Source organism: Danio rerio, chromosome 5 (assembly GCF_052040795.2).
Source record: "Danio rerio strain M-AB ecotype USA chromosome 5, GRCz13ab, whole genome shotgun sequence".
NCBI classification, from domain to species: domain Eukaryota; kingdom Metazoa; phylum Chordata; class Actinopteri; order Cypriniformes; family Danionidae; genus Danio; species Danio rerio.
The window spans coordinates 71,079,707-71,093,453 of record NC_141025.1 but is presented as its reverse complement, the minus strand read 5'-3'; the positions used below and the strand labels follow the sequence as shown (position 1 = coordinate 71,093,453).

General features: G+C 37.5%; 2 protein-coding genes across 8 annotated transcripts in view; one reads left to right on the top strand and one right to left on the bottom strand.

The window, feature by feature from the left end:
* Positions 1-13,747, top strand: part of LOC147844485 (uncharacterized) — a 133,884-nt gene that overhangs the window by 24,335 nt on the left and 95,802 nt on the right. The gene's annotated exons all lie outside the window — the stretch shown is intronic.
* rgs3b (regulator of G protein signaling 3b) overlaps positions 1-13,747 on the bottom strand; it is a 116,199-nt gene that overhangs the window by 71,447 nt on the left and 31,005 nt on the right. For 4 of the 7 annotated variants that reach the window (XR_015491974.1, XR_015491975.1, XM_087254383.1 and 1 more), the window contains one exon: positions 8,686-8,753. Coding sequence is in view for 5 of the 7 variants with exons in the window: in XM_087254383.1 (XP_087110509.1) it covers positions 8,686-8,753 (68 nt within the window). In the remaining 2 variants the exon portion in view is untranslated. Of the gene's footprint in view, positions 1-1,596; positions 1,758-8,685; positions 8,754-13,747 lie in introns of those variants that run through there. The other 3 variants (XM_087254384.1, XM_087254386.1, XM_087254387.1) reach the window with 2 other exon arrangements.

Below are 13,747 nucleotides of genomic sequence, written 5' to 3'. Positions count from 1 at the left end.
TCTATTATATTATATTTTATTATTTGATATTAAATTATATTATAATTATAAAATATTATTTGATATTTATTATATTATATTATATTATATTATTATCAATTTAAATTTATTTTAACATACATTTGTTGTTGATTCATTCAAAAGAAAACTAGATAAACAAGACAAAGTTGACTAAGATTAGATTTAAATCATACTACTAAAATAAACTCCTCATCTTCAATCTTTTGTAGATCCTTTCTTTCCTAATACTATACAAACAAACAAAATTGGGCATCTCCAACAAAACTCCCAGAGACACTCACCCCCAACACGTGAAGAATACTCATCCGCCCTCCCTCCCAGATCTTATATTTCTACCATTGACTAATGTTCATCGATTAAGCCATACATCCCAGGAGAGCTTGAGATGCATCTTATGGATGATCCTTTCTATTGTGCACAGCAAACTAAATGTGCTGCCTTCATCAATCTGACAAGGTCAAGGTCTGACATTTTACTATTACTTTTAAGTTGGTAGAATGTAAAATGGCATTACTTTGAAAGTGGCTTTGGGTAAAATCATTTACATTTACATTTAATTTAATATGTTTATTCAAAGCCACTTACAATGCCATTCCAGAGAAACAAAAGGATAAATAAAGTTGTTTCCCATTGCTGAAAGTTCACTGGAGAGTCGTCAACCATCCAAGATCATTGAATCAAAAAGAGTTGTTGTTGTTTTAATATACCTGTCAGTTTTGAGATTTGTGGCTTTAATGAAGTGTTTTTCAATCTAATGGAAAGCATTAGAAAACATCCACAATTAATATCTCTTTTTGTTGCTTCTATTGCATTTCATCAATTTGTTTCTGTAGCTCACAATACATATTATTATTGTTTGTTTCTTTTTTTTGCTTAAATGTATTTTTAAGTCATAAATAACCAGCAAAGCAGCCTTTACATAGACCAAACTTCAAATCCCCACAGTAAAAACCTTTGACACCAATATGTCACAAACAAAAATAAATCAAGAGCTTTGAAGTTAACATCCAACATTTAGATCTATGAGCTTGAAATGTATGCAAATGATCTCGTATTTTATAATAATGCATCATTTGCATATCAATTTCAACTTCAATTCAAAAATAAAAAATGTTTAATGACAAATGTTTGCTGTTCTGAATGTAATCAATCAACTGCATAAGTGTGCTGATAGTTATACTACTATCAACACACTTATACTATAAATACTTATACTATACTATATACTAATAGTTCATGTTTTAACCCTACACTGTAGCAAATGCATGGTTCCACACAATTTGTTTATGTTGCCCCAACACAAATCCATTTAGTTAACTTAATATTTTTTACAAATTTAAGTGGATTCAACATAATTTAATTAAGTTGTCCCCCCCAAAAAAACTTAAGAATCGTGTTGTTTTAACTCATTTTAGTAGTTCAAACAAGCAGCAAAAGTCATATTTGAGTGTATTCCACAGCATTAACCTTAAACAGTTCCCAATCTATCCAAGACCAAACCTGCCATAACATCTCAACCCCAGTTTGAACATCACCACAACCCAAGCCGAACAGAAAAACCTAAAACACACAAACCTGTGGTAAGTTTCGTTCAATGCAGAGTCGACACAGACCGTGGATAGTATGCATCGCTCACAACATATACATCCACCAACATCTACGGCGCTTGAGTAAAAGTACAGTCTCGCACAGGTGATGCAGCTTCCCTCCGCAGTGGCTCTCTATGCATGCCCACTCATGGGAACTGCTCCGAACAGAAGAATGACAGGAAACCACCTTCAACCCCCCCAGCTAGCGGCCAGGCAGTATGTCTGCTCTCGATAAGCCAACGTGTTTCCTGAGCAGCTCTCAACAGTAGCGGCTGAGCTCACTCTCTCTGCGCGGTGAGACGGAGCGCGCTCAGATAGGCTTGATTTCGGGTAAACACAAACATTCATTATGAGCCAGAGATATTGAAGTTCATTCAATGAGAAGCTGGACCAGCGTGGAGGACGTCCAGCCCTTGCACAACACCTCCACGTTGAAGTCAGATGAGTTCAGATTACTCAAATCATTTGTGGAAAGTTATTGGTGCAAAATGTTTGAGTAAGCTGACTCATTTTTGGGCAGCATGGTGGCTCATTGGTTAGCATTGTCGCTTCATAGCAAGAAGGTCGCTGGTTCAAGTCCTGGCTGGGTTTCAGTGTGGAGTTTGCATGTTCTCCTCATGTTGGCATGGGTTTCCTCCGGGTGCTACGGTTTCCCCCACAATCCAAAAATTTGTGCTATAGGCAGGGCTTAATTTGTGCTGGAACACGCCGGATCCGGATTCAGATCTGGCACCTCTGAGATCTGATCCCGCACCTCATTTTACCTCAACTGCCCTCCTCCCCCCATACGCTGTTCACTTTCACTTTCTTCCGTGACTCCCTAACCCTCTCCACTTTTGTCCGCGACACCCCTCTGCCATCCATCATCCAATCTACCCCAATCCCCTGTCCTCCACCGCCCGAGCTTCATGCGCGACGTCTATCCATCCTCGGGTAACATGCCGAATTCGTTACCCCAATCTCTTCCGGGACCTCGCAATTCACAAATCAAGCACTGGCTATATTTGAATCGGATTAACTAAATTGACCGGAAGTGAATTAATGTGTGTAAATGCAAGAGTGTATGGGTGTTTCCCCAGTACTGGGTTGCGGCTGGAAGGGCATCCGTTGCATAAAACATATGCCGAAATACTCAATATGACTCGATGGGTTCACAATTCAGTAGGGTTGGGTACTGAAACCCGGACCAAATCAGCATATGAATTTCGGTGCCACTGGTGATGCGACAATGACGTAAGAAGCATCAAGGGGTGCATCAAAGGCACACATAGGTATGCGTTGTGTCACACAGTTTCTTAACATTGAATTCTAAACGACTTTAAGGGATACGAATACCGTCAACGATGTTAGGCGTTTGTTTTTGTTGTTTTGGGAACATACGCACTTAGGCAACACGCGCAGTACAGCGAATGCAGTGAGCGACTCCCTTCAGATTCATCAACAAACACGATAGCGTTCATCAAAGTTACTTAAACTAAGCATTCTAAAGTATGGCTATATTTTACAAGCAAGAATCCTGACACAGCAACGTAAGAAGATGGTTTGCAAAAGATGGGTGTAAGGGGGAAACTTAATCAAACTTAGTCAAACTTAATGAAACATTTGAGGGCTCATGGAATCAACGTAAAGGCAGGAATGCACTGTCTTTGACAGCTTGCGACATCATCTGGCACTTTCACTGAGCATGTTTACATGGACACCAATACTCAGATTTTTAATATTTACTTTTAAAGACCACAGATACCGGCATCGCAAAATGCTTTCCATTCGGCGTGCGCTATCAAATTCCATTAAAACAACACTCTTCCACCAGTCCTTTCTTCATATTCTCATCCAGCACTTTCTTGCATACTAGTTTATCACAGGGGCATGAACAATATGTTGCTGAATGAAGGTTAAACTGTCGAACTGAAGTTAGTCCAAAAATTAAAAATGAAACACCTGAAATTACATGAAACTCTAGAGCAGGGGTCTCAAACTCGCGGCCCGCGGGCCATTTGCGGCCCTCAGTGCAATATTTTGTGGCCCGCGCCGACCGCTGTACTCTGACAGAATTTAGCGGAGCGGGGAGAGAGAGCGCTCCCCGCTCCGCTGATTCTATCCGTACACAGCGCGCTTGTCACTCAATGCGCGTTGTCGCGCGCGTTCTGATCAGCTGTGTTGTCGCGCGCGTACTCAAGAGCGGTGTTATCGCGCGCCTGCTGAAGGGCGGGACCAAGGGTGTGTCGCGTCGCGGGGGCACTTTTGATCATTTTGGAAGGGCACTTTCTATGCAAGACTAAAAAGGGCATGTGCTCTGCACAGGTTGAGCCCTATGTGTGCACGTGCCTGCCCTGCATCTTGATATTATAGGTAGATACAGACTGGTACAGACTGATGTGACTGTGGGGTGGGGGTGTTTTATTTATACATATATACGCCTTTTTTTTAGGTGAGGGAATGGAAGTTTTGAGTGAGTTCCCCCACTTTTTTCCCTAGGACTTCAATAAGTCAAAGTACAGGTCTAGACTTAATGATGATCATCTTCAAGCCATACTGAGGGTCTCAACTGCTTCCGCTCTAAAGCCAAATGTGGTTCAGATTTGTGAGAAGAAGCGCTGTCAAGTCTCTGGCAGCAAGGAGTAGGCAAAAGATGCCATGTTCAGAAGAACTGTTCATAATCTTCACTCAATGTTCTATTAATGTTCAGAACACTTCATGTTCAGAAGAAATAATTAAAACTGTTAATGATGACATTTGAGGACTTTTTTTTGTGAAATCCCTTATGCGGCCCAGCCTCACCCAGACTTTGCCTCCTGCGGCCCCCAGGTAAATTGAGTTTGAGACCCCTGCTCTAGAGGAAACGTGAAAAGCCTGCTGATGCAATGATGTTAATCAACCTACACTGAAAAAAAGTGTTGCATGCAGAACTGTTGCAAACAAATTATTTGTGTTGAATTTAAACAAACAAATTAAGTTTAATAATGATTAACTTAATTTGTTTGTTTAAATTCAACACAAATAAATTGTTTACAACCACTTAACATAAAAAAAAATTGAGTAAATCCAAGGAATCATCTCTGCATAATTTTTTTCAGTGTATGTGCTATAACATAAAACTTAATCATAAAGAAACATTCAAAAAGCAACTCATGTAAACCCCTTTATCATATTATTCACATTAAGGCAAATTATTCGATCACTGATATAAACGCCCCAACCCTAGAAAAAAGGAGTTCACTGATTTTGATGACAGCCTTTCCATAGGTTAGTAGTTTGCTAATGTAATGTTAATTGCATAATGCAAATCTTAAATTCATGCTAACAAACAAATAATCAAAAGAAATATTTTATTGCAATTAATTTAAAATATATAAAATATGAATTGATGTAAACCTTGAAACTCTAATTATATTGTTCAATTAAAATATTTTTTGTCAAATAAAAGATTTTTCTAGAGTCATCCCCCATAATTTTGTGGCTCGGAAGTATCAGTTCAGGCACCGTTTTGGCACCGGTACTGTTTTAAAAGTATCGATTTAGCACTGGTATCAAAATAACCCAAAACAATACCCAACCCTGCAATTCAGTTGACCTCACGCCATTCAAAGTAAATGAGAATCATTAACGCAGATGGTCCATGCAATGGAATTATTGCTGTTTATAAGCAATAGCAAACAACTCTCAATACTCATTCATTTTTCTTCGGTTTAGTCCCTTATCTATCAGGGGTCGCCACAGCGGAATGAACCACCAATTTATCCAGCATATGTTTTACACAGCGGATGCTCTTCCAGCTGCAACCCAGTACTGGGTAACATCCATACACGCACATACCCTATGGCCAATTTAGTTTAATTAATTCACCTATAGCACATGTCTTTAGACTGTGGGCGAAACTGAAGGACCCAGAGGAAACCCATGCGAACATGGAGAGAACATGCAAACTCCACACAGAAATACCAACTGACCCAGCCGGGACTCGAACCAGCAACCTTCTTGCTGTGAGGTGACAGTGCTACCCACTGAGCCACTATGTAACACAATCTTTTGACTAATTCACAGATCCTAGTATAATCCAGAGTTTGCTTATCTCTTACATCACCCTGTACCGATGTTCCAGCTAAAACCAAGCCATCGCTGATTAGAAATCCTTGAAAAGTCAGGCATGAAATGTGAAAAATGGAATTTCGGGAAGAGAGGAAGGAAATAGAAGAATGATTAGGAGAGTTTTTGACCGACCTCCATTTAAAAAAAAAAAACCAGCACGAGTGTCAGCTGAGCGGGAATCAAACAGGGATAAATCATAAACACTGTGCGGGATCGGGCTTCCTATTGCAGCCACTTTGTTGGCTTTTCCCGTTTCCCAGCTTTGTCTGAGGAGAACAGAGCGGGCGGAGAACAGTCCTGGGAAAAGTTGCTGGCTAAAGTGGATGGGAGGGTTTAACGAGCATGTGTGTGTGTGTGTTTGTGAGAGTCACACATATCCAAAAGTACATCCACACACCTCTTCATATTCCTACTGTCCATCACATTAGTACACTTGAATTACCAAGCTGATGGCTGCCATGACTAAAATCTCTAGACGTTACAGCAATTAGCTTAGCACAAGGCACAGCGTTTGATTACCAACACGCTAACGAATAAACAAAATGACTAAAAATAAAATGCAAGTTAGGAAAAAAAAGACTTAAATATTGCCTTGAGAACTAATTTAAATATGAGTTACCTTTTAAATATTACGATTACAAAGAACAGTAATAGTATAAAAAGATTAAAGCGCAAATAAAACTATCAGAACGGCAAAACAATAATAAAATGACAAAAGCACAAAGCAAAATGAGTAAAAATACTTAATTTTGAATAAACAAATATTGTTTCAAAATATTAGTAAAAAATTAGATTGTTCAAAATAATTCAATAAAAAATAAAATAAAAATATGATTATTATTATTAAGAAGAAGAAGAATAATATGTTATCTTATATAATACTTGATTAATATGCATTCATGCTTTCATTCATTTTCTTTTCGGCTTAGTCCCTTTATTAATCTGGGGTCACCACAGCGAAATGAAGCACCAACTTATCCAGCATATGTTTTACACAGCCAATGCCCTTCCAGCCACGACGCAACACTGGGAAACTCCCATACACTCTTGCATTCACACACATACACTACGGCCAATTTAGCTTATTCAATTCACCTGTACCACATGTCTTTTGACTATGTGGGAAACCCGAGCACCCAAAGGAAACCCACACGAACACAGAGAGAACTTGCAAACTCCACGCTGAAATGCCAACTAACCCAGCAGGGACTCAAACCAGCAACCTTCTTGCTGTTAGGCGATCATACTACCTACTGCGCCATTTTATTAACATTTAATGTATAATTTTATATAATTATAATTTAGAGTAATAATTGTATACAAACAAATTATAATAAAATAACAGTGATTAAAACAAATTCCCAGTGTAGATCTAAACTCACAAACTACTAAAATAATGCAAATAATCCTAATAATTATTTGCATATTCCATAAATAACAATTCATAAAACCTTCATAGTTTACTACAGAATATATACAAAGCATTACCTGCCGAAATCTAAAACAGAATCAACAACAAAAAAAATATTTTAAAATGTAAATCTTAAATAACGTTCTACACTTTCAAACATGACACTGTTCTGCCTAATCTGATCTGACCCCTAATGTACATTTCATTAAAAATTAATGTACATTCATAAAATAAAACATTAATAATTAACTCATCAACATGACATGAAGCAAATCTGAAGACAAAATGCAAGCTTACAAAAACAACAAACTACAAAAGAAATAGCAAAAAAAAAAAAAAAAACTGCACTTAAAGGAAATCACTGCATGTTCATAACAAACTTGCATTTAATTAGCATTAACAAAACAATGAATCTGCATTAAAAACCAAAACAAAGCTGCACTTACTGTAATTAACCACATGTCCTTAACAAACTTGCAATTAATTTGCATTAATAAAAATTGCATTAAAAACCAAAACAAATCTGCGGTTACAGTAAATGACTGCATGTTCTCAACAAACTTGATTTGAATTTGCATTAATAAAACAGTTAAATTGCTTTAAAATCAAGCAAACTGCACTTACAGTAAATGACTGTATGATCTTAACAAACTTGCATTTAATTTGCATTAATAAAACAATTAAATTGCATTGAAATCAAGCAAACCGCACTTGCAGTAAATGACTGTATGTTTTTAACAAACTTGCATTTAATTTGCATTAATAAAACAATTAAATTGCATTAAAATCAAGCAAACCACACTTGCAGTAAATGACTGTATGTTTTTAACAAACTTGCATTTAATTTGCATTAATAAAACAATTAAATTGCATTAAAATCAAGCAAACTGCACTTACAGTAAATGACAACATGTTTTCAACAAATTCCAAAGGCCTGTGTAGATCTAAACTCACAAACTACTAAAATAATCCAAATAATCCTAATAATTCTAAAACAAAATACAGAAAAAAATGCATATTCCATAAATAACACTCCATAAAAACCTTTATAGTTTACTACAGAATATTTACAAAGCATTACCTGCCAAAATATTGAAGAAAAAAAAATCAACAAGATAACAAAGTAATGATTTTAGATGTAAATATTAAATTATTAATATAAAAATATAATTATAAATATTAAACCAAAAAAAATTTACTTACAGTAAATGACTGCATGTTCTTAAAAAACTTGCATTTTATTTGCATTAACAAAACAATTAAATTGCATTAAAAATCAAGCAAACTGCATTTACTGTAAATGACTGCTTGATCTTAGAAAACTTGCATTGAATGAGCATTAACAAATGAAGTTGCATTAGAAACCTTAAACAAAACTGCACTTACAGTAAATGACTGCATGTTTTCAAAAAAATTGCATTTAATTTGCATTAACAAAACAATGAAAACTGCATTAAAAACCAAAACAAAACTGCACTTACAGTAAAGGACTGCACAATCCTAACAAACTTGCATTTAATTTGCATAAACAAAACAATGCAATTGCATTAAAAACCAAAACAAATCTGTACTTACTGTAAATGACTGCATGTTCTCAGGACCGCTGCTCTCGGGTCCAGCTTCATAGTTGGGTGCAGCAGCTTCTGAAAGATACACAAGAGAGTCCCACGAGTCCCAACCTGACAGACCGCTCTTTGAGTACATCTTCACCCAACGTGGAAACCCAGTCGGCTGAGTCTGCAGGCTTGGAACAGCTGAACGGGAGTGTGATGAACTCAACCTGATTCACTGCCCCATCAGAACAGAAAGAGAGAGCGAGAGAAAGAAATCGACTCCCCTAAAAGCGTCACCCCCACCCCGACAACCAGCGACAGACTCCCCCACTTTGTAGCCATAGAGATTACGCTCCCAGGAAGCAATGTCTTTTTAAACATTCTTCATGAAAACGGCATTCAAGAGGGACACAATACAGCTGGCTCCCTCCATTAAAGTCAGCCCGGTGCTTTGACTCAAGCCCCTTCTTTTTTTTCTCTCTCTCTCTCTCTCTCTCTCTCTCTCTCTCCTCCTACAGCTCTCTCTCTCTTTCTCTCTAATCAAACTTAATCTGAATTTCTCTGACGGTGCACGTGTCATTTCATCCACACCCCAGCAATTGAAATCTCTTTTTTTGGCGTTTAATGATTAAGAGCTTTTGCGAAGTCAAAATTGTTGTGCATTTTTTTTTATATTTAGCAAGTGATGTTTAACAGAGAAAGGATAATCACATAAATAGTTTCATTTTATATATATTTTTTTCTTCTGGGGAAAGTCTTATATTTTTAGTTTGGCTGGAGAGAATAAAAGTTTAGATTTTTTGAAAATAAATTTTAAGCTCAACATTTACATTTTTTGTTTTTTGTTTACATTTTTTTTACAGAACAAAGTAGGGCTCCACAATTAGGGTTGTCGCAATAACATTAATTAATCTTACGATATTAAACCAGGTGAAGCATCACAATACCAAGTAGTATCGCGATACTGTAATTCATAACTCAAATTATAAAGAAAATTGTCAGAAATACTATTTTTAATGTTATAATAGGCCTACTTGAATGTAATTTATAATTCCCTTAAGGCCAACTATTTGCACCCCACTTCACCTAAAACTTATTCCTTCTTTTTGTTTATTTAGTAGATAACTGATGAACAAAAATACAATAAAAAAAGATACAAATTATATTGATTGAAATTTATTACAAAAGAGCATTTCTCTAACAAAATTAGGCTATATATAGAGGTCAAAAATAGTTTTAGTGTTTCCTGTTGCTATTTTGGGCTTTTCATTTATTTTTTTTTTCAGTCTTCTCAGGTAACAATACAAAGTTATTCAAAATTTCACTTTGCGAGTCATTCTTTTGAAAAGATTGTCATGGTTTCTACTAAATTATATTAACAGGAACAGAAATGAACTGATTTAGATGTGCGTTCAAACTGAATCGATCTAAAATGTGCAATAGGCTCACCAGAATATTCAAATCAAATGGTTTATTGTTTTTCATTACTTTTCCACATGCAACATTATCTTTTGTAGATTTACCATTAATGACGATACTACTGTTTACGGACTACAGTGGCACCGCCAGTATTTTGGAGCAATAGTATCATGATACTGCCATAATACTGGTAAACCGTGCATCCCTATCCGCAATATATCGTTTTAGTATTGATAACGAAATGTGCACATTCGCAATAGTTAACTTAGTTGTTCTTGAAAATTAAAGTGAGCTGAACATAAAACATTTACAGTAGAAGGACTCCAAGATGGTAAGAAATAAAATTCCAGGCAAGAAAACCAGGCACTGCTCATTACATGTACAATACAGTCCCAACAGTGAAGCATGGTGGTGGCAGCAACATGCTGTGGGGGTGTTTTTCAGCTGCAGGGACAAGATGACTGGTTGCAATTGAGGGAAAGATGAGTGCGGCCAAATACAGAGATATAGTGTAACGAAAACCTTCTCTGGGCCGAAGGTTTAACTTCTAACAGGACAATGACCCTAAGCACACAGCTAAAATAACGAAGGAGTGGCTTTACAACATCATGACTGTTCGTGAATGGCCCAGCCAGTGCCCTGAACTAAACGCAATTGAGCATTTCTGAAGGGACCTAAAATGGCTGTCCGCCAACGTTTACCGTTTCCGTTTTCACACTGAGACGGAGCAGCAGCGTTTTAGAATGAAAACGGCCTCTTCAGCATTTCCAAAACGCTCCGTTTTACACTCGAAAACTCTGGCGTAGTGTGGATGGATGGCGTAACCGTAGCAAAACTTATGCGCTTTCAAACTAAAACGCATTAGTGTAAATGGGGCCTTAATTTTAACCTATTTCTTCTGAAGTTGAAAACAAAACAATATTTTTACTTGATCTTTTAGATATTTGGACTGGAAACGAGGCAACGTTTTTTTTTTGCATTGTGGTTATTCAATTTCTGTAACTGAATACTGTTAGACTCCCCAGAAAACTGATAAAAATTGCTAATCAAACTATCTTGTAAAACTGTATTCATATCGCGAACAAAGCACTGTTAACTTTCCTAATGACCCTAGCTAACACAATAACTTAGTTAAGTCTTTAAATTGCACTTTAAGCTGAATACTAGTATCTTAGTATTACTATAGAAATTCCGTATTAAAACTATTATGTTTAATAATGTTTTTAAAAAATCTTCTCTGCATTAAACAACAGGAAATCCTTTATAGAATTACAATTTACAATTTGACTTCAATACTGTGCATTCAATTTTCCATGTTTAATTAATAATAAAATCTCAACAACAAAAAAAGTCAAGAGGGGACGATGGTGGGAGAATTTCTAAAGTGGATTTAAACTGACTTGGACACACCGTGATGCTTTAGCCTTTTAATTCTCATCTTATTCCTGCGGCTCATCATAGCGCTCAGTGTGTCACCCCCCCTTGGCCCCCTGCTCTTTGTTAGAGCTCTCTGCGGGGATCCTGTACTTTTCAACACCGAGCCCTCTATATCCCTCCTAAAAAAGTACAGCCAATGCTTGTTAATTTAACGCCGCATTCGGTGAGAAGTAAAACATACAAGTTTCATTTAGAGTCAAAAAGGCCGGGGTAGAAAAGTATCTTAAAGAGCCCATATTATGGGTTTTTGAAAATTCCCCTCCATGTAGTGTGTAACACAGCTCTAAGTGAAGTGAAGTATCCAGCTAAGGCTTAAATCTGTAAGAATACAGTGTTTAAAACTGTTGATTCATCTATAAAAGAGTCGAATCATAGTGCTTCAAACGAGTCGCCTTGATACCGACTCATTAGGTGTTTCGCCATGACGTACGAACGAAACAAAGTTTTTCACGTGCACGCGCAAACCCGGGAGATTTCAAACCTGAGGCCCCGCCCTCTGACGCAGTAACCCAGACACACACACACACACACCCACAAACACACGCACACCCACAAACACACGCACACAAACATGCCGGTCGATTGAAGTCACACTGCAGATGGATATATTGAGTCTCTACCCAAAGATGAAACATCAGCATTATAACCAAGCAGTTGGAAACTTCTGGAAGCTACATGCTACAAAGAATACTTCATCTGAGTTTGTTAAAGGAAGGATCAGTAAAGAGTAACTGATGGACGTCAGGATGGGTTTCTTCCTACATTTCTCAAGTGTAAGTACGTGCGGTTAAAGTTGTTGCCTCGTTTACTCTAGCTTGCAAATGTATTTAGTTGTGATTTGTTACTTGTAACCGCGTGTACTGTATCAGGTTAACTGGATATATTATCTTATCGCGTGCAAAGTCACGTTAAAAACGCGACGCGTGCTGTTTGTTTATGGAGCTCCGTGCTAGAGTTCTGCTCCCGCGATTTATTCGGAAATGTATTCCCGCGCCGCAGAAATCTGGCGCGGGGAGAGAGAGGGAGAGAGAGCGAACGAACGAACGAGCTTTGTGTACTTTGTGCTGTGTGTGTGTTTTTAAACAGACAGCTTGGCTGTCTGGACTGTATACTGGGTGATATTTGGTTGTGTTCTCCGCTCTAGCGGGACCGGGCGCGGCGGGCAGAAAACGGAGCGGGTTCTCAGGCTAAAACCTGGCGGGTGCGGGCTGAAGCGGGAGCGTTGTCATCCGGAGGTGTGTGTGTGTTTTTGTGTGTGTGTGGTATGGCGAGTACACGACTGTCTCCTTCGTTCGGTTATCCGTGGCACTATCCACTCGCCATAGTGTGGCAGCTAAAGTCCACGCCTACACTATCGAGCGTGTATGAACTGTGATTACTTTTTAAATTGCTGATTAGCTATTGGCCATTTCCCTCTCTGACTGAAGGCAGTCGACCAATCGCGACAGACTGTCATCGGCCCAATCAGCGCAGATTAGCTTCGCGCTAAGGAGGGGTTTGGGAACAAATGAATCACTGGACGATTCATACGGGAGTCGCTGGGATAATTAGATAAAAATAAATGCAGATTATAAGACCATGAAAGTGTTTTTTGACCTTGCATGCATATTAGACTGTTGTTGGAGACCCTTACAACCAAGATATGACCTTATTTCATGTATAATATGGGCTCTTTAAGTTATTAAGTATCTTTGGTTTCGTATTAAGAATTCTGTTGTTTTAATACTTAAAAATTCTCCTTGACAATTTCTGGTGAGTAAAATAAAATAACAAGCAAGAACTGCCAATAAAAACTGCTTTTCCTACTTTGAGTTTTTGTCTTCTTTCTAGTCCGAATATCTAAAAAGCAAGAATATTCTTAAAGCAAAAATAAGTCATAATTAAGTGAGTTCTTCCTTAAAACAAGATAAATCATTTACAATTGAGGTAAGTAAAACACTCAAAATTATTTTGCTTACAATGTTGGCAGATTATTACGCTTGTTTTAAGAAAAAAAAAATCACTTAAATTTAATTTAGTATTCATGAAAACAAAACAGTTTCTTCATGTAACAGGCTCATTGTAGATATGTACCCCTCTCTACATTTCTGGAGAGCACTAATTATGTAACCAGAGGTATGTCTATGGAATGCAGAGCGGGGTTCGCCGTGATGACAGTGTTCGTGTCTGGCAAAGAACCGTTCTAGAAACCGGGTAAAACAACATCAAAAAAATAAATGAAGAAAAAA